This window comes from Octodon degus, unplaced genomic scaffold, assembly GCF_000260255.1.
Source record: "Octodon degus isolate 3935 unplaced genomic scaffold, OctDeg1.0 scaffold00210, whole genome shotgun sequence".
Lineage (NCBI taxonomy): Eukaryota > Metazoa > Chordata > Mammalia > Rodentia > Octodontidae > Octodon > Octodon degus.
In genome coordinates this window covers 3,462,672-3,490,025 of record NW_004524786.1, presented here as the reverse complement: position 1 = coordinate 3,490,025, position 27,354 = coordinate 3,462,672, and the positions used below count along the sequence as shown (strand labels likewise).

The window sequence follows — 27,354 nt, the reverse complement described above, 5'->3', positions numbered from 1 at the left end:
TATATATATATTAGAAAAGAGCTATTATGGCACATCCATCCATCCATCCATCCATCCATCCATCTGTCCACCAACCCGTCTGTCCGTCCATCCGTCTGTCTATCCATTCATGGTGTGTTTGGTGCAGGGAATATAAAAAAGTAGACACTGATTCCTTCCCTTGTGTTTACTAGGAAGGCAGGCATGACACATTATTTCAGGAGTGTGTGATTTTAATAGTGAAGAGTATTTAAAAAAGGATAGATTGCACCGTGAGAACTTGGGGACCTGGTGCGGTTGGGTCTCGCTGAGAGGGCACATGTGCACGAAGAAGCTATAGCTGCTCGAGCCAAGAGTTAAGCGTGGATAACTTTTTCTGGTGTGAAGTGTACACTTCTGGGGCACTGAGGACCACATGTAGCACGTTGTGGCTCTGATCGCGGGTCTCCAGCCCAGACTCCTGGCTGCTGTTTTCATGCAGGCAGAGGAAGCACAGGTTCTGCAGCTGAACAGAACCGGATCAGATCTTCTGACCAATTACTCTTAGCCATGTGGCCCTGGACGGCTCAGACAACTTCCCCAGAACACAGTTGGGCTACTTGAAATGGGACCCTGTCCTGTGTGCGTGCAAGGCATCCGTTTGTTTCGCGCCTGAGTCCTGACCTTTTTGGGAGAACACCATTTCACCATCAGTCCAAAACGTTCACGTGGGCATCACTTCCTCTGTAGCTGCAGGTGGGCTAGATGGCTTCTGTGGCCCAGGCCTGACCAATCAGCATGCATCTCTGTGGTGGCAATGATTGGTGGAAGGATGGGCACATGACCACAATGAAAGCTCACTAAGGGCCTACGGGGACAGAGAGGCTTTCTTTCCACTAGGCCTGCTACAGTGTTGTAAAGCTCGAGCTGCCAGCGCCACCACCTGGAGGGATGGTGCTGAGGATGGAGACAGCTCAGAAAAAAGCAGAGCCAAGACTCTACAAAGAGAGACCCGTCCTGGTGACACTGTCCAATCCCCGCACCTCGCTACGCCGGAGGGCTCTTCAGTGGATCACTGATTTCATTCACAGTATAGATCTTGCTCTTTTAAAACTTAAGTTAGTTTGTGTTATTTTTGTTATTTGCAACAAGAATTTATATATAAATGGCCTTTAGGGCACTTGTCAAATTGAGCACACAAACATCCATTGTGACTCAGCTATGCACATGCCTTATAATCCTTTTGTGATTATTTGAATATTGTACTCTTAATAATATTGAAATACTGCTGTGTATGAGGGGTTTTACATTACCCAACATTTTATCTCACTTGGGTTTAGTATCTTTTGTGAAAGCTGGGAATGGTTAGAGTTTTTTTTCTATGCATTTAGTTCAGGGTCTCAGTACTAGATTGGACTCCTAGCGATCCTCCTGTTTACAGCCTCCCAAGTGCTGGGATTACTGGCACGCGCCACCATGCCAGTCTCAACTGCTTTATCAGCAAGCCCCCGGGGCGGGGCCGGCACAGCAACCAGGGACTGAAGCGTGGCTGCTGCCCTCTGCTCAAGCAGGCGCTTTAGTTCGCTGAGCTCTCTGACCGGCCCTAGAGTTTTTAGTCATAGTCTGTAGAAAATCAGAAACAGGATGTGGGCCTAGGGATCACAGTGTTTCATGCCATGCAAAGTAAGCAAGTTCTAGACCATTCTGTAAGCATAAATTTCTTAAGCCCTCACACCAGCCATTGCCTTTGGGCAAGCTACTTAACCTTTCTGAGGCTGAAAACTGATTTAAGACCAGAAATCTTTCAAGTGTAGAAGAAAAAAAAAGTATATATTTTTCATGATACAGGGTCTTGCTATGCAGCTTGGACTTGTGATCCTCCTGTCTCAACCTCCCCACACTGAGATTCCAGGCTGGAGCCACCATGCCCAGTTCAGGGGCCTGCATGGCATGCCTGGGCTCCAGGGTGGGCACAGCATGTGGTACTGGGGATTGAATCAGGGACTTTGTGCTTGCCAGGAAGGCATTTAGACTGCTGAGCTATCTCCTGAGCCCAGAAAAAATATTTTTAAAATAAAAAGACAGGAGTAGACGCTCTGGGCTGGCATGGGGTTGGGTTGGCTTTCTTTCCCTCTTCCCCTCACCCACCCGAGGTGAAGTGTTCCAACTGTCAAGTAGAGCTCTCTGGGATCAGCCCCTTTATTATTATCAATGTTTTGGTCAGTGGCTTGATTAGGGTTACTAACGGTGGTAATCATTGTACTTGGTCCCTGCTGTGCCTCTGTGGGTGGAGAATGAGCAGCCAGGATTGTCCGCACTCAGGGTGCTCAAGACTTAGCTCCCCTTAACCTCTGTGGTAGGGTCTGCAGCTAAATTGAAAGGGCAAATACTGGAACCGCAAAGCTGTGCCCTGCCACCCGCACTGACAGTTCGTGTAGGTCCACTGTCTAGCCGGCTCCTGGACAGCGCACACCCTGAGAGGGCACGGCCTGAGGAGAACAAGGCTCCCCTGGTTTCAGGGGACAGCGACCTCTAAGGCAGTGTTTCTCCAAGGGGTCCTTGGACCACCTGCATCGGTACTACCTGGGTGCTTGGTAGATGCACAGACCTCTGGGCCCCAAGGCGGATCCTCAGCATCATTCAGTCTTCTGAATGACACCCGGGGTCTGCACAGAAAGGACGTCTGTGTAGGTGTGCAGGCCCAGACCTGGAGAACCACGTCTCGTCATGCAGTGATGCCTCAGCCTCCAGCCCAGAAACCCCAAGCAATGGCTTCATTCTCCTTACAGTTAGATTGGCTGACGCTGGCCAAGCCATCAACAGTCCCAGCCCCTATCTTCCTGAATGGCAATTGCTACTGTGGTTCTACCCCTCTGGGGATGTCCTTTGTTTCTGGTAAGAACTTCATTTGCCATCTGTCATTCCCCTCCCCCCACCCCCCAGCAACAAGTAGTAGCACTAGAAGATCTCACTTAGGGAAAAATTCAATAGTTCTGGGTCACAATAAAAGTGTGTGTGTGTGTGGGGGGGGTGTGTGTGTGGGTGCCCACGCATGTTTGGGGGGGTGGTTGAGGAATTGAAATTGGATATCTTCTTCCAGGTTTTAAAACAAATTTTCTTGTACTAAATCTAGTATGTTAAGCCATAAAACTATCTCAGAAATTATTGCTTCCAGCTCTGTGTAAAATACATTCTACAAAACTCAACATTGGAGTCAAAGAGAGCAAGAGCTGAGACAGGCCCTTGGGTTGGTGGCCTTTCTGTTTCGTGGTGTCCTTACCCCGTCCTTCCCAGAGCTCCCGGCAACTGCCTGGGTGTCCTCTGGGTCTCGGCTCCCTGCCCTGCCCTTAGACTTGATCAGACTGTGTCTCCTTCTGTCAGTTTTGTACTTGGAGTTTCAGGGCTGGGTGCAGCTGACAGGGAAAACCCCTCATTTGTCCAACTGCATTCCACACTGTACGTGGGCGCCAGGCACCTGGGGTCACCACCCAGACTGCCACCCTGATTTAAAAAAACCTGGGACATTTCTTCTTCTGAATTGAGCCAGAACTGGAGACCTTGGACTTCTCTCCTGCAGCTATTTCAGCGCTGAGATTGTTTCAAGGGGTCGTTTCACTTTCTATCATTTGGATAAAGTTCTCCTCGCTTAAGCAGGGGAGAAGAAAAGAAGGAGAATTCAGAGATAACGCAGCATTTTCTAGGCTCGCCACCAAAACCACAGTTAGGTATCGACATAGCAGACAGGACAAGAACAGAGACAGACAACCTGCACTTCTGTCTTGGTGCCGCAATTTCCTGGGACCAGGCCGCTGTGATGTCACCATTGGAGGCCACAGAGGGGTCCGGGGAGGCGTGTATTTAGGGTACAATTGTGAGGGGACTGAGGAGTGTCTGTTTAGGTTGAAAGAGAGGGTCCAGTCCACCTCACTGGTTCATTAAGATTAGTGAGAATCATGGAAAAACTCACTAAGCACTGAAGTTTATCTCTCCTGCTGTTCTAGAAAAATCCAGGAGCCCTAGATGGTTTGTGCCCTTTCGTGATTGTCGGAGGCAAGTACATAGATTGCTTTTCAGCTTCTGGGTGATTCTGGTCTCCTCACAGAGGGTCAGCATGAAAGCTGAGACAGCTGTGCTCAGCTGCATGGCCTAAAAATCCCGTCCTTCTCAGTTCAGTGTATGCTGTACAGACGTGGCCGGGCTCCCAGATACTTCGGTCACATTTCCTCTTGTGCTTTTTCTGAAGAGTTTCCTCTTTTAACTGACCCCCCCCCCCCCCGCCAGGTCTCTCCCAAAGTAAGAGGTCAGCTACTTCTAAGTGCTTTGTCATTTCAGAGACGCTCAGAGCAAAGGCATCTGGTGGAGCATTCACCCGCTGCCTCTGAGTAGAGGGAAGAATGCGCCTCTTGGTGAGAGGACCACTGGTCCACGTCGCCTGGACAGATGTCACCCTCCAGACCACTGTCCTTTCTGAGGACCATCCTTTCCTCCACCTTCATTTGCCTTCTTTCTTTCCTATCAGATAGTTCCTCAATGACTGTGCCAGGAAACGTGTGAGTGTAGTGGGGAAAAGGAGGGACACAGAGAGAACAGAACCAGAACCAGGCCCAGACCAGTCTAGCAGGGAGGGATCCTGTGAGAGGCCGCTGTGCCGTGGAAGCCCTGGGCGCCAAGCGCTGCGGACAGCAGTGGACTGGCCCGATTCAGCTCTGCTCCTTGCTGAGCCCTTGCTCCTGAGTTCTACCATGCTCTCTTTAAAGTGGGCCCCTGCTGTCCTTCCTGGGCCTGGGCCATTCTTCTGGGCGTGCTGTCCTGCTTTTGTGCTGGAGAAAGACAGCCAGCGCGGTGGGTCTCAGTCCTAGCGCAGCCCTTTGCCCCTGCTAATGGCTAGGGGTGTGACCCGCGCTGGGCCAACTTGGCCTCCTTTCTGGAATATGACCATGTGGGGTGCTTTGGGTAGAAAATGGTCAGAGTCCTTGTGTCCTCTGACTGCGCTGGGAAGGGCAGATTTTTGGAGCTGGCTAGGCTCTGTCCTCAACAAGTGTGGATCATTCAGCCTTCCATGGATCCTATGAGCTACCTCTGAGCTATCCAGGACTCCAATTTCTGTTTCTTTTTAAAGTCTCCATTAGTTGGATTGCCTGTTTGTATATAAAAATCACAACAGGTACCATTCTAGAAGACCTGACCTCACGGCGCTCTGCACCCTCTCGCCACACCCTGCACGGAGTGCTGTGCAGCAAGGTCTGGCCAGCTGATAGCGAGAGGAGAGCTCTCTTGGATGAGTGCCTTCCACTGTTTAGCCAGACAAGATTTTGGGGAGACGACATCACTCTAAAACTGTCCCTCTAAATAACTGCTGCCAGGCTCCGTTGTACCTTATACCAGTAATGAAAGCCAAGCTGGCGTTCACAGAAAGAGACTCGTACTGTGCCTTGCTGGGGCAGCAGCAGTTCCAGGGGCTCTGCGGAGGGTGTTGGCCGAAGTTCAGGCTTGGTGGAACTTCTGAGGTCATTTAAAGCTAAAAGGGAGCTGCTTCATAGAGAGATTTCAGAGCTGTCATACTCTAAGTACTAGCGAAGCACCCTTTGTTACTAAATTATCAGTTGATTCACTTCAGAGTCCAGTATAAATTAAAATTTGTAAATAGAATTATAGTGTAAATGCTGTGCTGGAGCTGAGAAATTAGGAAGCAGCAACAGCAAATAGCAACCTGAAAAGTCCTCGCACACAGAAACAAACCACACAACCCTTTGCAAGGGTATGAGTTACTACCTCTGGGAAACTTTTTGTTAGAAACACTCAAGAAAGTAGCGTATTAGTTATATATTACGAGTGCATCATGAACTGCTGTCAAGATCTGGATCTGTGGGATGTGTATACGTGGCCATCCCCCGGAGCATGGCTAGCAGTAGCCCAGAGTTTGGACATCCAGACATCCAGGAAAAGGGGAACACTTTCCAGATACTGGAGCAAGAGCTGTGGTGCAAACGTGGAAAAATGTCTACAAGTCCTAGTGTGGAAAAACCGAGTTGCAGTATAGCCGGAAGAATTCGGTTAGCTTTGTTTGAAAAAATAATCTCTCTGGAAAGAAATACTGTGTCAAGCACAGTCCTGAGAGTCTGCAGAGGTTTTCAGAAGCCCCAGGCACCAAGGAGGTAGAGTGCCCCCATAGGTGACTCAAAATCAGATGTTGTAAACAATAAGGTAGATGCAAAACCCAGCTATGGTTTGCCACGACCACCATAGAAATATCAGATTATTTTAGGACAGCACTCGCGCCCCTGCTGCCTCTTAGCTACACACTTCTTGCTGTCGGGCTCCCGCATCCCTGGCAGGGCCCTGGGCAGGGGTGGGTTCTACTCTTCCTTTATCTCTCACATTTCTGAGTTGTTCGAATAAAGAGAAGACATCCAGGAAAAGGGGAACACTTTCCAGATACTGGAGCAAGAGCTAAAAGTTTGAATTAATTTTTCAAATGTGAAAATGATATCAAAACAGGACAGGGAGCACCGGGGAGCCCTCTGGCTACAGGAATGTCTTCTGTTGCCTCCTCTCAATGGTCTTAGCTGGACATAGGATCTAGAGAAACCCACTGAGCTGAGTGCTGAGTCTTGTGTGCGGTGTTTAAGCCCTGCCACAAGGAGCAAGCTGTCGCTCTTCCTATCACGTGTCTAACACACGGCCCCTAAGGCTGATATCGGAGTTGACGAGTTACCTGCACCAATACGAAAAACCTTTTCTTCCATCTCTTCCACACGTTCTTCCCAATGGCCCACAGATACCTAAGAGGAAGAGAAAGAAGGCACTGTATTAATGCCTGCACGAGTTCAGTGCTGGACACACTTGCCCTGGGGGTGCCTGGGGAGGCGCGTGCCCAGGGGCAGGGGCACCCGTGGGTACCCATGAGTGAGAATGAGGCAGTGGGCTGAGGCCATGTGAGGAGGAGTTGGGCCCATCCTCAGCAACTACAGAGAGTGCCTTGGAAAACATTGTTACTCGGTAGCTTTGTGTGCCTCTGTGTCAAAAGGCTCTCAGGTTGGGCAGCTCCGGAGAGAGATTGTGAAAAAGACAGAGAGAGTGTGAAGTCCTCTGAGCTCAGTTCTTCTGCCTCTCATCAAGTTTCGCTCAAGAAAACCTTTCCCCCATTACTCCACTGGAATCCTGGCACAGGCAGGATAATTCACGCAGGATGCCTTCCCTCCTCCTTTCTCCAGCTGATGGGATTTAATCTTTATGGAGAAAAGTGAAATGAGGAGAGCAAAGACTGCGTACACGTACGTGGCTCAAGGCGATCTGGGCTTGGAGACCAGTGTCACTAATCCTTTCATGGATTGTTTTGATGGCTGTGGCTGTGTGGCCTGTTACAGGAGGGCTGACCTCCGTCAAGAAAGGGACCCTGTTAGCATCCAGACCCTCCCAAGACGGGAATCTTGAGACATTCAACTACATGCCGATTCTCAAGTTCCCAAACTGGTTTGTCTCTGAACATAAGCCGATCGGACAACTTCCAAGTCTTCTCTTTACCCCAGAACAGGCAGAGCACAGCGTCCACTTTGGAGCATAACAACTAATGTATCTTGCTGATGGTTTATTGTTTGACTTCTTAGGGGCTCTTGAGGATAGCTGGCGGCAAGACCGACTGGGACCTCAGTCAGAAATGCAGGAGCCGACCTGTGTCCCTGGCCGCCTCATTTCTCAGTCAGCCCAGACAATTGATTTTTATTGTCTGGAAAGTACCCCCTCCCCAGCACTCCCACCCAATGCCATCACTTCCTGGGCTGTGCAGATAATCCTGCCCTTAGGGCTGCCCCGCTGCTGTGATTATTTGTTCTCAGGTAGAGTGTTCTTCTAAGACTGTTGTCTCTTCAAGGGCCGGAACCCTGTCCTTCTTTCTAAATTCCTGGCCCAGAATCTTGTTTATTCTTTGGAATTCCTCTCAATTCCTGAAACACGGTAGAAGTTGTGGATGGATTCTTGTTCTATTGTAATTGGTTCTGCATGTCAAGCTTTGGACAAACCAGAGTAATCTCTCTAAATACCTTGATGAGATATCAAAACATTGTATCAAAATCTACCATCCAGCGCCAAGCAAGTTTTTGAGCTTTCCTGCCTGTCTCTCAGTTGTTTCATCTGTATAATGGGGGCAGTAATCTCAATAATAGCAAGTAATATTATGTTGTTATATCATAAAACTATAATTGTAATCGTACTTCATTCAAGGGTAGTGAGGATTAAAGGAGAAATATAAAGTGTTTAGAAAATACCTGGCCAAAAGTAAATAGTTACAGTTAACTGTATTGTTATACTAGAATTCCTCCTTCAGAGGAGAGGGAAGGGGCTGAGAAAGTTTGAGTCACTTTTGTTGAGCTCCACAGCTGCACAATGATACGATCAAATGTAAACTCAGGGCCCTGTGGCTCCGAAGCAGCCTCCACTGCCTCAGCACGCCGACTTCCCCCTTCTAGCCCGCAAGCAGGTGAGCTCATTGAGCTACGAGCCCGGGGGGCAGAAGTGTCCATCAGGATTAGGCAGGCCCAGAAGCAAGGAGCCTGGGTGCCGCTGTGCCGCGGCGTGACTACAGGTAAGCGTTACGCGCCATGCATTTCAAAACGCTAGAAGAAAGGATTTTTAAAAAAATCATCAATGCCTCACCATAAAGGAATGATCATGGAGGAGATAGCTGTGTTTACCCTGCTTTCAACATTATACAATGTGTACAGGCGTCAAAACAGCACATGGTACCCCATGCATATGTACAATATTTATGTTTTCATGCATCAGTTAAAAATAAACTTAAACTAAAAAAAAAAAGTTTTAAGAATGAACTGCTACTCTAATTGAACAGAGGGGATTTCTGGTTAGCGGCTTCAGAAAGGGAGGTTGGTGGGGTCAGAGAAATTCACAGCTCTCCCTGGGAAGTGTCGTTGGTGTGGGTGAGGGCGGGGCTCTCCCAGAATGCACCACTCCTATGGCACTTGTCAGAAGGCATCCAGAGCGACAGGGATGGTGGGCTCGCAGCGCCGCCGCTGTCTAGCCAGCTCCAGGTCTTTGTGTTCTCAGGTTGAAGCGCGTCACTGAACAGAATGTGGAGCACCTGGAGCAGATGGGCGGGCTGCGATGGCAGACACACAGGTGACCCCTGCCAGCTCCTCTCCCCGCAGCCTGATCCATCTGGCCGGGCAGGAGTGCCCTCACGCTCCCTTCGAGCTCTCTGGAGGTGTGGAAGTCTGGAGTGCCCGTGCGCAGACCACACTCCGGTGGGGTGAGCAGCAGTCTGTCCTACGGGTTCAATCCAGGGGGAAACCCCTGAGTGGAATTCTGGCCACACAGCTAGCTGCTTTGGCTTAGCTGCGCCGGGCCCATTTCCTAGCCATAAAATGAGGATAACGTTATGTCTACTATCATAGGGCTCCTGTGAGGATTTCTAGAGAGTCACCAGCATGCAGTAGGTCAACAGTCCAGCGCTCTGGCAGCTGAGGCAGGAGGATTACAAGTTTGAGCCTAGACCAAGCAACTTAGCAAAGAGAGACTGTGTCTCAAAATAAAAAAGTAACACATAAATGCTGGGGGCTGCACCCTAGTGCAAAGGCCCTGGGGTCCATCTCAAGTGCAGTGGAGAGAGAAAGGGAAAGAGAAGGAAAGAGGAGAGGAAGGCTGATTCTGCAAAGAGTTCCTTTTGGATACTTTGAGTTTACATTCAGCTTCTGATGCTGGAAAGTAAAGTTACCTGCCTGGTTTGGGAACTTCAAATTCTACTGGCAGCGTGATTCCCAGGGATTCTTTCTCGAAGCATTTTACAGAAACCCTGCCAATGAGTGAGCGTCATCCTTGTTACTTGATGAGTTATAGGAGAAGCCAGAGTGCACTACACTAGGCTAATCAGAAAGGGGAGGAGAGAATCCCCTGAAGTTGCTAGGTGTTGGAAGGTCCCAAGGCCTCAGCCCCCGCCCCGGTGGCCCAGCAGGCCACGCTCAGGGGGTGCTCAGAGTCTCCCTGTGCGCCTCCCTCCGGGATGGCTGGGCACGAGAGGGTATCTTCCGGGATGCTCTGCCCTGGGCACCAGACATGGGGAGGATGATTAGCGGGACTGGAAACCAGAGGGGTCGAGGGCTCACCTCGAGAGGACTGGGCCAAAGCTGCTGTTGCTCTTGCTTGGCCGAGGAGCCGCTGTTTCCCACAATCCCTGTGCTACTTGGGTGCCCGAGGTGCCAAGGGGCTGGGGGCGGGACATCTTTTCATTGACAATTCTTTCTCATGACTATGACATTTTAATCTTTTAAAAAAACGTATTAACACAGGGTCTGCAGGTTCTCACTATGTAGTTCATACTCGTAGTGATCCTCCTGTTTTCAGCCTCCCAAGCACTGGGATTACAGACACACACTGCCACGCCCAGTCTCAATTGCCCTCTCACTGCGCCACAGGGGCAGGGCCCACAGAGAATGCTGGGGACCGAACCCCAGCTCCTGCGTCTGCTAAGCAGGTGCTTCACTCCCGAGTATTTGGCTGGCCGAAGTTACATAATTATTAACTGTAGCTGCACGGCAGATCTCACGAGCCTATTCCCCCTTGTTAGATAGTCTTCATGAAAACGGCTTGTGAGGACAGACGCTTCAGTGAGCCAAGGGCCCTGGTGCCCCTGGGGATATGTCCCTGCCCTCCTTGGGGCCGGGGAAAGCAAGGAGAGCTACAGGTGCAGGAAGGATGGCCTGGGGCCGGTGCAGAGGACGGAGGAGAGAAGATGATGGTGCAGGTGATTGCCACCGCCACCACCACCGCCACTGCTGCTGCCACCCCCACTGCCACTGCTGCCACCACCACCACTTCCACCACTACCACTGACACTGCTGCCGCCACCACCACTTCCACCACCACCATCACTGCCACCGTTGCCACCACCACCACTTTCACCACCACCACCACTACCACCACTGCTGCCACCACCACTGGCCCTGCTACCACCATCACCACTGCCACTGCTGCCACCACCACCACCACTGCCACCACCACCACTGCCACTGATGCTACCACCACTGCCACTGCTGCCACCGCCACTGCCACCGCTGCCACCACTACCAACAGCAATAGGAACAGCAACAACTCCTGGACCACAGGTCCAGCCCTGTTCTAAGTGCCTCATGTTCAATCCTCTCATCTTTGTCTAACCCTCGCTACTCACTCACTCCTCACCACTGCCCTAGGGACCGAGCAGTGTGGTTGCCTCCAACGTATTCCGAGTGAAAGTCCAGAGAGGTTCAGTAACTGCCTGTGGCCCGTGAGCGACTCTGCCAAGGACCCTACCTGGTTGGCACTTTGAGGCCATAACACAATAAAGAAAGTGGAAACTAATATTATCAGTTAACCCGGGAGGAGTCAGAAAAAAGAGGGTGAAAAGGAACAAAGATAAAATGGGGGAAAAACACAACAAAAGGCAAATGTTGAACATAAACCTATCCATAGCAGTAATCACATTAAATATAAAACGACAAATGTCTCAATTAAAGATAGGAAGATTCAGATTAGATTAAAAATCTATGAATCCAAATCTATACTTCCTAAAAGAAATGTACTTTAATTATAAAACTTAAAGGGATAAAGGGACTTACCATACTAGCATTTTTTTAAAAAAGAAAGATTGCAATATTTCTGTTACAAAGAGCAATTTCAGGTGGAAGAACATCTCTGGGAAGAAGGAAGACCTCGCACAGCACCACAAGGGCCAGTCCCCGAGGAAGACTTACTACCGCTCAGCGTTCAGGTGTCTAGCGAGAAAGCTCCAAATACATAAACACAAAAGTGCAACACGGGGCCGGTGAGATAGCTTAGCAGACTGAGCGCCTGCTTAGGCAAGTGCAAGGACCAGCGTTCAGTCTGCTCCACAGGCCCCACTGGCCCCACCCCTGGGCACGTTGAGCCAGCCGAGACCCAGCGGGGTGTTGCGTGCCTGTAATCCCAGCGCTGGAGAGGCTGTAAGCAGGAGGGTTACCATGAGTCCGAGCGGTGTAGTGAGACCCTGTGTGAAATGCTTCTTTAAAAAAAGTAGAACAAAGAGAAACACTTCCAAAATCGCCAGATCAAGGGTTCATCTCGAAAGCTAGAGACTTTCCTACAACCGTCTCAGTCACTGATAGAAAATCAGTAAGGAGGCAGAGCACTCAAACAGCACTAGCTAAGGACTGGCTCGAATTGCCATTTAAAGTTAGCGGGTCGCGGGGAGACAAGAGGAGATCCTCAAAGCCCTGGGCTAGTCCAGTCTAGGCAGAGTGGTGAGAGATTCAGGTTTGACTGAGGCTCTGTGCCGCCATAAGCGGCGCTCGGAGCCCTGCGAGGGCGCAGAGGTGAGTGGACAGGAAGATGCAGAGGAGGGGGTGTGAGTGGCTGAGGGCCCTACATGGGCAGAAAATCAGAATTTCTGCCAGTTGTCCCGCTGGGGGAACAGAGCTCACTGAATGAGTCCAAAGTGGAACCATTTTAATTAAGCTTCACGTGCCCGCTGAGGTGTAACCAGAAGGGACACCTCAGTCCAGACCCGGCTCTCGATTTTAGCCTCTGAGCCTCTGTTTCTTTATCTGTAAAGTTGGAATTTCCTCACTCAATTATTCATGCACACGACAAAGAATCTGTTAGGCTGTGGCAATGTTTTAGGCCCCATATTTTCAGTACTGTGACCAAAGAGGACAGATGTCTCTGCTGACAAGGAATGTGCAGTCTAGTCAAAAGAGAGGCAACAAAGAGGCGAAGGCAGAAATGCATGGCGTGTGATGTGCTGGAAGAGCTCTGACACAAACACAGGAGAGCAGGGAGGAGGCCGGACGCCCAGCGGGCCGAGTGCAGCCCCGGCAGCAAGCCAGGGGAGCGGGCCAGGGTCCGGGGAGCGGGAGGGGAGTCCTTCGGGAACCCAGGCGGGCCGAGGGCACGGTGGCACGGGTAGAGCCCCGTCGTTATGGTAACTGCTGGCCTCTGCTCTGAATGACAGGTCATTCTCGGAAGGCTGTCCGGATTCAAGCGCTAGGATCTGGCTTCGATGAAGCAAGCAAAGCAAAGCAGGAAGTTTTCGTGGGTGGAGAGTGAGGAATCACCCGCCGGAAGGCCAAGGAGGACGCTCCCAGGACGCGTGCACCAAGGTGACGCGACGGCGGCGGAGGTCGGTGGGCCGAAGGGGTACCCGGGGCAGCCGGCTGCGGGTGGAGCATCTGGGCACAGGGAGAGGCAGACGACCGCGGCCGGGGGGCCCTTCGGGCTGGAGAGAGAGCGCGGAGCCCATGTCCTCGTCAGCACGAAAGCACCCGGGGGACCTCGCTGGACCGACTGCGAGGAAGCGCCCTCGTCGCTAGCTCTTGCTCCGGGCTTTTCCAAGATGACACAAGAGCTCTTAACAGCGCTGCTCCGGGAGCCTCCAGCCCCGGCTCGGGGGGATTTCACAGCGACTCCTATCTGTGAAACTTCTTTAAAATTCCCTTCTCCCTCGCTTCCCTAAGCTGTGACATAGATCTGATGTCTTCCCCTTCCCTGCGCAACAGGACTCAGCAAAACTACTGTAAGCTTAAATGAATAAAAGTTTATAAACATTTTTATTTTCTGCGAATTACATCTTTTGTAGCTAAGGTTGACTGCCCCTGAATTAGGCCATTTGGATCTGATTGTGTTATTAAAGAATCTACACATTTTAAGGAGATATGCTGGGGTCTCCTGGTATATTTCCTGGCAAAGGTAACTTTTATTTTGTTTTCCTTTTTTAAAAAAGCTTATGTATTTGGTGCAGGGTCTCACTATGCAGCTCAGACTCATAGTGATCCTCCTGTTTTCAGCCTCCCCAATGCTGGGACTACAGGCATGCGCCACCACGCCCTGTCTCAGTGGCTGGCTCAGTGCACCCAGGGGCTGGGCTGGTGTGGCATGCGGTACAGGGGATTGAACTCTGGCCCCTGCACGTGCTTAAGTAGGTGTTTAGTCCACTGAACTAGCTTGCTGGCCCTTGTTTTTTCCTTTTAATTTTTTTAGTAAGCTAATTATTCCCCCTATTCTATTGAGTCTATTTTGGACACTTATTTATTTATTTCTATGTGTCTGTGATTTGTCATAATTATATCCATGTTGGGGAATGGGTTCACATATGTACAGCATATTGATCACTTTTTCTTCCTGGCCCCATCCTCCCCCCCCCCCAGAGGCTTTATGGACATGGCCAGGGGAATTGTTGACTATCTAGTGCTGCAAAGCATCATGGAACTTGCCAGAAATTAGCCATGCCTCTCCACATCCATCTGTAGCGTCAAGGTAGTCTGACATATACAGTAATGATTCTAAAAATGAATCAATAGGAAATACATCCTGAACCTGGATTGCTTAGTATGGTTTTCAACAAAGTGAATCAAGAGAATGAAGGAAACTGGAATTTGGCCAACAGGGGAAGGAAGGCCGAGGCTCAGGGGTTGCTCAGAGAAGGGGTGTTTGTGCATGGCCTACTCTAGGGATCAGAGAGCCTCGGCTTGGGGCTGAGGTGCCTCTTTTAAGGACCGTCCTTGAAACACCAGTTTAGATAGCTATGCTTTTTCTCTTTGTCAAAACGTCCACTTCAGGGCTGGGGAGATAGCTCGTTGGTCTAAGCACCTGCCTGACAAGTACAAGGACCCGGGTTCAGTCCCTGGTACTGCATGACATGCTCTTCTTGGAACCCCAGGCCTGTTGTGTGGGCCACTGAACTGGGTGTGGGGTGCACGCCTGTAACCCCAGTGCTCGGGAGGCTGAGACAGGAGTATCACAAGGACCACTGAGAGTCTGCACTGTGTCGCAAGGCATTGTGCCAAATAAACGAATAAAACTTTTTCAAAAAGTCCACTTCAGTGAGAGAAATCATTTTCTTTTATTTTTATAATTTTTTAGGGAAGGGTCTACAGGGTGTTCAGGGTCTCACTACTAGATCAGACTCGTAGTGATCCACCTATTTACAGCCTCCCAAGAGCTGGGATTACAAGCACATGCTACCATGCTCAGTCTCAATTGCCATGTCAGCGTGCCCCAGGGGCGGGGCCGGCACAGCAGGTCTGGGGATCGAATCCCCGGCTCCTGCTTCTGCTTGCAGGCACTTTAATCCACTGAGCTATTTGGTCAGCCCAAGAAATCATTTTCTTGCTTGCTTCTGTTTGATTTTTTCCTACTCTTTTTAAATTGGTTCTGCAGACTACAGAGTCTTATTTTGTCAGGTTGACTGTATATGTTTGGATCGGTTTAACCCCCCATCGCCCAATTTACCCCACCCTCCCCCACCAGTTTCACAGTTGGGGCAGGGTTCAAAGCACGTGGGGGATGCGTTCTGCTCATATTCTTACACGCTGCGACCGTTTTGCCTGCCGCCTGCCATCTCCTCCCCACTCCCTCTCCTGCTCCCTCCGACCTGCTCCTTCTTGCCTAGAAAATATTCCTTGAGTATGAGTCAGGATTTGCTGAAGACTAGGGTCTTTCCTGCTGCGCTCTAGGAACCTATCAGAGTGCTCAGCTCCTTTGTCTGGAACCTAGGAAGCTTACCCTCCAGGGCAAACACACATAGCACTAAGGGAGAATGTCACTGATATCTGGGGACATGTGCCAGGAATACAGTGCGGGGCAGGAGGACACCCTGGCTGGATTTCCTCCCTGCTGGCTGGAAAGGGCTGAGTGCATTCTCAGGGCCCGACTCACGCCCCAGCAGTTGCTCATACCACAGTCCCATCTCAGGCACTGGGGACAACCTGTGCCTCAGGCAGTGTGATGTGAATCCCACAAGCCCACGTAGAGCTTGAGTTCCGGAAGTAGATCCACAGCGTGGGGGCGGCTGCTGCCTCTGGAGCACTCTAGCCGGAATCACGCTGGTGCCCTGCTAGTAGATCACTGTCTCGCCTGGACTGCTCCTTGACCTTGGCTGTCCTGCTGGGGGGCTGACCTCTGCTGCCCTACTGTGGGCTGCTCAGCCACTAGGACGTCCACTTTCAGTCCTGGCCACGGCCTCCTGGGCTTCTTGTGTTTCACCTGGCCCAATCCCTGCTTGGGCGTTGATGATGGGCTTCTCGATCTCTTCTAGAGCATGCAGCCAGTCCTCAGTGTTGACGCTTTCAGCCACTGTTAAGAGCATTTTCATTGAAGGAGCAGGAAAGAGAACTTTCCGGTGACCAGCTAAGCAGAATGATGGCTGGCAGAGTACTTAAAACAGTCCCTTTCCTGCAGCTGGTTAAACATTCCCCAACTCAGAGTTATAGGAGCCACGCTAAGGTCCACATTTTCTGACACTGTGAGGGTCAAGCAATTTGGTTTAACAAGCCATGGATCAACATTTATTCAATGGTCAGTAAGCATGCTCTGCACAGGTCATGGTTTGATTTATAAAATAAATCCATACCTACTGACCCTTTTTGCCCCACTTGAAATTATTTAATTGATATTCCACTCAAATCTTAAGATAATGAAGATGGTCATACATTTCAATTTTTTTTGACATTTACTTAAATGATAGACTAAATCCTAAAATGGCACGTTAGTTGCCCAAGGGGGCTTCAGCAATTGTTCATACCTCCTGGAGGTGTCTGTTGCTGAAAGTACAAGACAGCAATGTACAAGGTCAGAGCAGCCTGCAGGCAGGCCTCTCCCTGGGCGTAGCAGGCTGCAAAGCTCACCACACAGGAAGGCCATGCGCACTTGCTGCAAGGTTTGAATCCCAGTGGAAATTCGGGGAGAAGAGAGAGAGAGAGAGAGAGAGGGAGGGAGGGAGGAGAAGAAGAAGAAGGAAGGGGAAGCAGAGGGAAAAAGAAGAGAGGGAGAAAAAGAAGCAAAGAAAAGAGGAGAAGCAAGGAGGACATTATTCTCTGTTCATAAAAAAAATGTAAATATTGTAATCATTAAGACTTGTGGAAGCTTACAGCAACTATGGAAGTCACGTATGTTGATAATTTCTCACAAACCCTTCATACTTCCTTCCATGCCATTCTGTGAAAATCAGTTGTGTTTTTGTTCTATGAATTTCTTTTTTGCAGTGTCAGAGGCTGAAGCCATGGCTAGGCCAGAGCTCTACCCCTAAGCTACAACCCGTTTTAATTTTGTCCTGAGGCATGAACGGAGCCGTAACCCAATGGCCACACAGGAAGAAACACTTACCCAGAATGCTTCATGTTTTGAGGCTTATCCATTCGGACAGCAAGTTTGATTTTGAGATCCTGATCTGGGCAGTTTTTGGAAACTGTCATTTTGTGCCATTCGGATTGCTTGGGGCTATTCGGGGTAGGGTGGAGAATAACCTGTAGGGCAAGAGGACAGGTTGTTGTTAGCCAGGAGAAAGGAACACCATCCCAGATGTGCTTCCACGACTGGAGACCTCGATACGGAGCGGCAGCAGGGCTTGCCCGGTCCTTCGGGCCCGGCCCGGCACGCTCCATCCTGGCTCACCACGTGGCCGGTGCCAGTCTCCTGCTGTCCTTCCTCTCTTTCTGGCTGACTTTGTAAAAGGAAGGATCACCATTTCTGAGTCTGCTTTGGCTGTTCTAACATTTAAAAGTACTAAGGCAGCCAGGAATGAGGACATTATTCTCCTCCTCATCAAATAAAAAGATGTGTGCTGCAGAAATATCCTCACGCAGCAGAGAATGTTGTCAGCATGCTATTTTCCCTCTATTCTTTATTATTTCATTCATGTTTTCTTTTTTTATCTTTTCTATCTTTTTCACATTCTGTAGGTATCCAAAGTCCAGCACATCAATGATTGATGGCAAACACCTGCTCCATGCCATGTCCAAGGCGCTCGATACTCACATGCTGATGCCAAGCTCAACAGCCCATGTTCTAGGGCAACAATGTCACTAAGCTTCTTCCCTGGAGGGTCAACAACCTAAGCCTGCAAACCAAAAAACCAGAGCAAAAGAAGGGCTGCAAGGACAGCCAACACCACTGGCCCAGCCCTTGAAGGTGAGTGAAGACTCAGGACACAAGAGAACCCTCAGCATCCTGAAACTCAGTGGTGTCCCAAATTTTCCAATCAAGGAGACCATGGGGCCACAGAGGAAAGTGACTGATGATCTAGAGTGTGCCTAAGGAGAGTCACATAGAGAGAAAACATTCTCTCAGGCTCCCACAGAGAGCAAATCAGTCAAGCAATGGCCGTGACTCATCCACATGGCTGACACTGATAAAAGATCTACAAAGTGCTGTACAGGGCCTCAGGGTAAATCCTGAGGGGACCTGACTGACCCTGAAAGACACAAAAGTTACATTTCTTGTTATATAGGTCTTGCTTTTTCCTGGTCTCAACCATCCAGCAGAAAAGTACAAAAACAAAGTACAAAAAGCGAAGCCACATTAACATGCTGGGCTGTAAAAGGCTCTAGTCAACAGCTTCTGACATTGCCAGTCATGTGGATAACCCACTACCTTCATAGACCACCAGACCATGTTAGATTACCCTGCCGAATTCATGCATGCACAGTACTTGAATGGCAATGGAATACCCATCTCCGACAACAGGAAACAAAAAAGGGGGATACAAATGAAGGACCATTTTGTAGTGAAATAAGATATAAATATATATGTATATAAAATAGTCAGCATAGCTATACAGCCACTCTCTCTTAGTTCAATGAGAAGAAAGTCTTGAACCAACAGTGTTCAGACAAGATATCATGTCTACATCTTGTACTATGAACCACAAAGATTTATGCCATGTACCAATCAATGAAACTGTCCCACTAGCCTTCCCTGAACCATCTCATTGCTACTCCCTTCTCAACAAAATCAATACAAAAAAAGATGCTTCTAAATAGTAATTTATAAAGCAGCATGAGAATAATAAAGTGCTATATAGTAGTAAAAATGAATGAGGAATGTATTTTGTGAAATTAGGTTTAGGACATATGAAATAAATGAGAAAGCCATGTAAAGTATACCACCTGTTGCCTAAGCATTATAGGCAAATCTCTGTCAAAATACATACAAGACAAATTCTCAATACCTACATATGGTTTTGTCCGTATTTTTAAAAAATGGAAAGATAAGCAATTAAAAGAAAGTGGTGGGCTCCAGGGATAGCTCAGTGGTCTAAGTGACTTCCTGGCAAGTGAAGGAGTTGGGTTTGATCCCTGGTACTGCATACCACGCCAGCTCTGGAACCCCAGAGTGCTGTGCCAGCCACTGAAACCGTGCGCGTGGTGGCACACACCTATAAGCCCAGTGCTGGGAGGCTGAGACAGGAGGATCGTTATGAGTCCAAGCTGCGCAGCGAGACCCCAAAGGGGGCTGCAGCGAACCCCCACTCTTCTCACAGTTCCCAGCAGGCTGGATCTCAGCTGAGTCAACTAGCCGCCACAAGTCATTCTTGCTGTCACTGCCATCAAGGCGCAGGAGGAGGCGGGCACCTGTCAGTCCAACACTGTGGCGATACAGGTGGATGTGGTGTTCCTGGCGTCTTGTGCTTCCAACTTCATGCTGATCTTGAACTCATTGCTTGGAGGTGTATCGGACTGTTTGAAGCAATGGACAGGCGCTGGACTGAACATGTTTCTTTTAGGTATTTGTCCCAGGTAAGATGACCTTGGTAATGAGGTGCATGCTCTGATTTGGGATCATATTTGTATTTTTACCATCATTCCAGTTTATTGCACTAGGCTGCATAGTCAGTGGACTGAAACGCTGGTCAAAGAATTGAGACCTTTTGGCTTTGTCCTTTGGTTCGCCAGTGCTTTGCTCCGCAACCTCTGACAAGTCAGTTTCTCTGCATGCTAATTTCTCCATCTTTTCAATGATCTTGTTTTTGCGTACTACCACCAGCTACACCAAATAAGAAATCGTTCTTCCTTAGCAGGTAGCGAAATCTGCAGGTCTGGGTGCCTCACTCCCTGCCTGCCACCATGTTTCTGTTCTCCTTCACTTTTTCAAGTGGAGAAATTTCTCAAAGCCCGCAGTAGACCACGGAAGGGACCTCATCAGCTGGGTGAGGAGTGGGAGAGTGGAGAAGGAAAGGACTTGATTAGGGTCATGCATGTCGGCTGCATCCAACTGGACTGGGAAACCTGTCCCGAAGAGTGCAGCGCCCAAGCCACATGGAATACGAGGAACAGAGTCAGGCAGGAGTGAGAGAGCTGGGAAATCCCATGAACTAAGGGCGCATGAGCTAAACCTTGGCAGTGCAGAAGCCGGGCTTGCTCAGAACTGCTTCTGTGAGAGCAGCACGCCTGGTGTGTTTCCTGTTAGTCTTGTTTTCAAAATCTCTCTTTTCTCTGAGTGCAAGGCAGGCAGGCTCCTGCCCTGGGTTTCTGTCCCAAACCAGGGGGCCTCTCCAGGACTTGAACCTGAGGGCTGGCCTCTGACCTTCCAGGCTGTACTGTGACAACTGCTGCAATGTCATGAATCAAGAGACATCACTTACTCCCCCATTTTGCCTCTGGGGAAGGTGACAGATCTGATGAGCAGCGTGAGTGAGGACACACCATAATGGTTTTTGTTTGACCGAAATTTCCGTAAATGTTCGAAGCAGCTTAGGACAGGGAGGAGCCTGGCAGCACGACTGAGGAGACACGGAGATGTGTCTTTTACTGTAACACATCTTTAAAAAGTTAAATACAAGCTGGGTTTAATCACATTGTGTACGTTTTCCCTCCTGACCATGGAAGAGCTCTGCTAAGCACAAAGGCTGTAACAGAAACGGCCAGAACTCAGCCTCACGCTTGCTGCCTGTCACCTCTTTCACTTTGGACTTGACCCCTCTCTTTTTTAACTACAACCTTTCCTCTCTATGATGAAGAAAACTGATACTGCACATTGCTGCCAAACACACAGCTCCAACCTTCCCGCCGTCTTAGGACATACCGAAAACAGGAGGTCTGAATTCCCAGAGCAGTGGCTGCCGTAGATGATTGCTCATGCTGTACGCAAGAAAATGTCTGTATGCTGCTATCTTATTTGCTTTACTTTGTACTAATACATCATTGCATGCATGAAATATATACAAATGCAGAGGCTTTAAAGATAGCCAAAGCTAAGGGGCAAACTCCAAGTTGTCTAGCATACTCAGCCCTCTCTATCTGCGGGTTTTTCCTCGATGGGATTCAGCAACTGAAGATGGGAAATAGTTGGGAAAAAATAATTGCAACTGAATGGAGTTTTACTTCTGGGCATTATCCCCTAAGCAATACAGAGCAGCAACTCTCTACATAATATTTGCATTCTACTAGGGTACAGAAGCGGGTGAGAGATGATTTGAAGAGTCTCAGAGCATGTGCCCTGGCTATCTGCAATTAAAGGGACATCAACGTCATTTGATAAAAGGGACCTCGACATCTGAGGACTTTGGTGTCTGTAGGAAGTCCTGGAACCAACACACCGCGGGAACAAAGTGAGGACTATCCCTTTCTAATTGCTATGATAGCTAATATGATTAGCTGTATCTTAAGATACTATAATTCATCACCTTGATGGTAAGGTCCCTTGCTAATGTATATAAATGCAGAGTTCCCGCAGCCTTCTAAATAATTTCAAGCTACACTGCGTGACAGCTTGTAGTGTCCGCTGATATCTCTGTCCTTTCATCTGGAGACATCAGAGACCAGGTGTGAACTCCAGCAGTGTCCTGCTTGCGCCAATCCGAGCTCCCTACAGCAGTATTTTTAGGCCTTCAGTTCATTCTGTGAGGGTTGGCTTCAAACTACATTGGAATGTATATAAATTTACTTGGCGAAGGCTGGCAAACCGAACATGCCATGGGGTGGATATGGAAGCAGATCAGGGCGTCCCTGGTGGTGCAAACCCTGTCCCCATCCTCAGGAGGTGCTTACTGTCACCCCCGGGTCACACTCTGCATCCTGAGGACTGCCGCTCTGGAGGTGGCGGGAAGCAGCTCCAGCCCTGTGGCGCTAGCTGTGTCCTGAGCCCACCTGGGTGGGTGTGTTGGAAGCGGCAGGGGCCGGGTCAGGCCCCCGTGCAGCAGCAGGAGAGGCCCTGCGCAGCATGCTGCGGCAAAGGCGCAGCAGAGCACGCTGGGGCCCTGCGCTCGCAAATGGGCCTCCCATCGCAGGATCACGGCTGCGCTTTCCACTTGCGATGCAAATGGCCACAGCTCTTGACTGGCTTTACCCCTGCAGTGGTCACCCCTTGGGGAGACACGGCCTCCACCGCCTACGGTGACCTGAGGTCCCCAGAGTGCTCCTCCTTCGCTCCGCCTAGCCCGCTTGTTGCTGGGACAACTCCGATGTCCGCGGTGTGAAGACACGGCCCCTGCGGGGGAGCCCCGCGCTGCTCACACGCCCCCTAGGAGTCATCTCCTGGAGGCCCACGTGCGCTGGGCTTCGATGATGTGGGACGGGGCTGCGGTCACCGCAGGCTCGTGGGCGGGCAGCTGCGCCCCAGGCCTGCCGCTTCCCCTGGTGCCGGCACGCGGGCGGGGTCTGCGTCCTGCTTCGTCCAGCGCCGGCTTCTTCCTCTCTCTCCCTGCCTGGCGTCTACTTCTTTCTTCAGCAAAGCTCTTGCCCACCATGCCGCTGCGCCTAGGTTTTGTGTCTTTGCCGGTTGAACTTTGCGAGGTGAGAGATCCTTCCCTGTCTGCATGCCTGTTTACTCTGCAGTAAGGACTGCACAGCAGGCCTGCGATCGTATTAGTTGAATACAATTAGATAATATTGCTAGTTCGTCCAGGGTAGGGGGAAGTAGGTGCTCTTTTATGTGGGAGTCGAATTTGGCATATTGGGATTTTTAAAAAATGTAATTAGTACAGGGTCTACAGGGCCTCACCATGCCGATCAGACTTGTAGCGATTCTCCTGTTTTCAGCCTCCCAAGTGCTGGGATTACAGGCCCTCGCCACCAAGCCCAGTTCCCGGGGGGCAGGGCTAACACTGTATGCGGAGGATGGAATTCCTGTCCCTGAGCCTGCCTAAGCAGGCACTTTGGTCTGCTGAGCTATCTGGCCAGCCTAGGAAAATTTGATGGGGGAAATTTATTAACATTTTATTATAGGTCTATAATTTATTTATAGGTCTATAAATTTAATTTATGGGTCTATAAGCATATGGAAGAAATAGGGTCAGTGCAATTCACCAAAGCATTATTTATCCAGTCAGAGATGAAATAGTCTAAAAATGCAGCAGCAAAGGACTCGTTGAACAAAATATATGAATAAAACAGATTAGTAGGCACCTATGCCAAGGTCACGTCAGCACACACTGCAAAGGACCGACTCCCAAGCACGCTGATATTTCAAGCAATATGTGGGGTAGTGTGGAACCTCCAGTTCTGTGCGTTTAAAATAAAAAGCATATATATGTATGTATGTATGTATGTATGTATAGCTGTGCTTGTGTGTACCTAGAATATTTTGGGAGGGATTTACCATACATTGCAGATGAGATGTTTTCACTGTGGAGAAATATTAGGTAAGAGTGAAAGGGATCATTAATTTCCATTAAATTTCCTTTTAAATTTTTTAATAATGTGCATGAATTTTGTTTTTAATTAAAAAAAACAAAATACAAAGAAAATAGCCTAAAGATGTTTGAAGAGGTGAGCGGAACCCCTGGATTGTGCACGTGCCTCCCCCAAGCTTGGAGGATTAGCATGCAGACCCTCCCCCCTGCGGGCCCAGGTGCAGAGGGCGGCAGCCAGCCCAGGGCCAGAGGAGGCCTCGCTCCCTGTGACCCTTCGGAAGGGTGCAGCGTGGCTTTCGCACAGCTGAGCCTCCAGCCGCTCCTCTCCCTGGGGTCAGCCTGACGCAGGAAGCGGCCGGCGAGCCGGGAGGTTGCTTACTCCGCGTCTCTGGCCTCGGTGTGTCGAGCTGTGCAGATGAGGCCAGAAGCGCCTCGCTGCGGCAGGCCCGGAGCGGCTGTGCCAGAGCCCGGAGGATGGCGGCCCTCGAGGGGTGAGCAGAGGCCTGCTGGCCCTGACCTCTGGCCCTTGGGGCCACGCAGCCTGGCTTTCTTTGGCCTTTCTCACAGCAACACGACAGGTCCTCGGGGCTCGGAGGATCCCCAAGGTCTTTTTTTTGTGGGAAGAGAAACACATCAGCAGAAGTAGAGGGCAGGCTGCACCCCTATTGTGTCTCTCTAAGTCCCTAGGGCACAAACGAACACCCACCATTTCTTAACAAAAACAAGCCGCTCTGCCCCTGCCCCTTGCTGGGGAGGGAGTACTGTTTTTCTTCTAGCCTTATTTAATATGTGCGTCACCACCCTTTGTGCTCTCTGTCCTAGTAATATGATTCCATGGCAAACTTGTAGGAAAGCTGGACCAGGAGAGTGGAAAAATGTGAGGGGGGACAACAAGGAAATCACAGAGCAGGAGTCTTCAAGACATCGCTAAGTATGTGTGCCGCGTGTGTCCGGGTGGTGCTCACGAAGACGGCAAATGAGCAGACAGGCTAAATGTCTGGGCTACGGCATGTAGTCTGATGGAGTGTGCCAGCCAGGATGGGTTACACCTAATAAAAAGTGCTGCGGGCTGACCCGGGCCACCCCACTTTCATGCGGTGAAGCCATGGAAACCATGTGTGGCCGCATCTGGGGATTAGGGTATAGGAGGTGATGGGGGGAAGTGAGGCCACACGGATGGGCTGCATCTGGCGCGGCCGGGACTGCATGTGACGAGAAGACACCCCTGCGAATCTCCACCCCCCATGCCGCCCAGGACACAGGAATCCTGAGACAGAAGCAGAACCTTGGGGACTCACTCTTGGACTTAGACTTTCCAGGTTTCAGAAATGTGGGAAATGACATTTCTGTGGTCCGAGCTGCTCAGCCTGTGGCATTTCGTTGGGGCTGCCATAGCAGAGCAACACGGGCTTAGGAACAAGCAAAAAGCCTGGCAGCATTGGTATGCGGTGGTGAGAAACAGTGCATGTTTCCACCCCATGGAGCTCCGACCCCCAGGGGCAGCCCAGTGTGGGTCAAGGAGGACGGCAGCAGAGGCTGGTGTGCAGGAAGGAGGATGGCACAGAGGAAAGGGCTCCCCGAAGAGTGGAACTGATGCAGAAGTCACTTCTGCCCCTGGAAGAGCTGGGAGGCAGGGAGGGTTCTCCAGGAAGTATGCAAGCCCCCAAGGAGGGAAAGGATCTGATTGGCTGCGTGACTGAAGTCTGGCCAACCACGTGGCAGCTGGCCTGTGAGGCTCATACAGCGGTGGAAACCAGAACACATGAGTCTTGGGGGTGCTGCTCAAGACTGCAAGCTGAGTCACAGTGTCAGGTCAGGGAGGCAAATGAAGCCAACAAGTGACAAACACAGGCCTGAAAACAGCTGCAGCTGCTTAGTGCAGAGTGAAGAGCTGAGATGCAAGGAGAAATGTGGCTGGTATCTCAGGATTCTTAAAGAGGGTGGCATCGCGGAGGTTATGAGGCCACTCGGATGGCAGAGTAATTGGCGACGGTCTCTGCTGGCATTGCACAGGTGTGCCAGGAGAGTCCAGGGCCCGCGCGGCCTCCCTGGAGGAAGGGCCCTGTGTCCCACCTGGCTTTTGGATATTCCTGCTGGTTATCAGATGAGGTAGAAAGGCTCCTCTAGATGAATGCAGTCGAGATCCTAACTCTGACGTCAAAGTGCTTCATTACATTTCACGGGAAACCGAAGAAATTTTCCCTACATTTGTCCACCTCATCAGTAAATCAGTCTCTGGGTGCTCTGGCTTGGGAGTCTTAAACACAGCACCCTCTGCAATGGATGCCGTCACTGTCACCTTCAGAGTGACTCTCATAAGGGGACAGGTAGAGCACTGCTTCTAGAGATATTTTATGCTCATGTTGTGAAGTGTTTTTTTGTTTTGTTTTTTGTACCACTGATCAAACTCAGGACCTTGAGCTTGCCAGGCAGGTGCTTATGCCACTGAGCTATCTCCTCAGCCTGTGAAGTTCTTTTTTTTCTACAAATTTTTGTGTTTTTTGGTTTCTTTTTAAAACTCTATTTTACTGATTTTAGCACGTCAGGTGGGGAGGTAGTTGGGCTGCCTAAGAATTTCACCTCAAGACAGTCGAGGCCATGACAGATCTTTGCCGTGAGGGTGTGCGGGTCCGGCGCTGCTGAGAAGCCATGCCCTGCTTTCTGGAGTGCGCTTTGCTAGCTCACGCTAATAGAAAAGAACTTGAGGCTCAGAGAGGTTGAAGGATTCTCCAAAGTCCCACAGCAATTGGAGAGAGAAGCCCCAGATTCGAGCTGGCAGGTGGGTCTCTTAGCACCTGGTGAAGTGGCTTTGCGGTGGCCTGGGCACTGCCTGTGCACTGGGTGCCACTCTGAGTTCTTGTGATCCCTCCTGGAGCGGGAAGGACTTACCCGCCCAAGCTCCTTGTCCTCTAGGGCCAGGACACCGGTGCTTTCTGTGAACAGCTTCACCTTCACAGCAGGCAGTGCATGGGTTGTAGAGAAGTCACCCTGGGTGCCCCACCTGCGAAGAGAAACAGCGGAGTTAGTGCGGACAAGTCCCCCTCACCGAAAGCGCCCTGCTTCCCCAGCTTGAGTGGATGCAGGTCTAATCCGTGCATCAATAGCTGTCGCCTCCTCCTTCCTCCCAGTTCTTCAAAGCTGCCAAAGTGACAGAAAGTGTGAACTAACTTGTTAGGCAAATGCGAGGCAGATGGCTAGGGAAGTTGTCACGGGTCTTCATGGAGCACTAGACGGAATCTCTTGGAAGTAGCATCCTACCTACAAATGATCTCAGGGTGACAGCTACAACTCCTTTCCTCGTCAAGTCTCTAGTTCTTAAAAACTACAGTTCTAGATTTTGAGCTGAAGCTTCATTTCATGGGAGCCAACACTTGACTTCAAAATGAGACTTCAGCAGAGCAGGTGGTGAGGTGGGGGCCGGTTTCCACAATGCTCTGAGATAAGCTGGAAACAGGAGTGCTGCCAAAGTCACGGGGACTGAAAGGAGCAGGATGTGCTGCTATTCCTTCAGCCTTGGGCCTCCCTGGAGGGAACCTGCTTTACCGGGTGTCAAGGCCACTTGCAGGGCCTGGCTCACATAAGCCCCAGGTGTGTCTCGTGGGTGTGGCACTCTGCAGCTGCAGTCAGGGTGAATTTTGGGGCATGCTACCAGGGTGCCCTCAACTGCATCCTCAGCCCTCCATGGCACCTGTGCACGGTGCTCAGGGCGCAGTCCCGCCCTCTGTGATGGCTCCCCTTCATGTGTTCCTGCTCCAAGGGGCTCCCGACTGCTACCTCACACCTGTGGCAAGCACGGTTCCCTTAGATGGCAGTGTTTCTCCCACCTGACTCTCCACTGGGCCACCTTCTTAAGGCTCAGCTTCTTTTTTATTTTTATTATAAAGAGGAAAAACAAATACAAAAATAACAAGAATAAAGACAGAAACTGAGCAACATAAAACAATACAAATGGTACAGAATTTCAAAACAAGAATAGAAAATTAACAATTGTTGTTATATTATGTATTGTTAAGGTATAGGCATGCAAG

General features: G+C 50.1%; 1 protein-coding gene across 1 annotated transcript in view; it reads right to left on the bottom strand.

Annotated features, from left to right (window-relative positions):
• The window catches only part of Cadps (calcium dependent secretion activator), a 489,489-nt gene that overhangs the window by 175,360 nt on the left and 286,775 nt on the right, over window positions 1-27,354 (bottom strand). The window contains exons 7-9 of the mRNA XM_023704988.1: window positions 26,216-26,327; window positions 17,083-17,222; window positions 6,674-6,740 (exon numbers count right to left, since the gene is read on the bottom strand). Coding sequence (XP_023560756.1) covers window positions 6,674-6,740; window positions 17,083-17,222; window positions 26,216-26,327 — 319 coding nt within the window. The remainder of the gene's footprint in view (window positions 1-6,673; window positions 6,741-17,082; window positions 17,223-26,215; window positions 26,328-27,354) is intronic.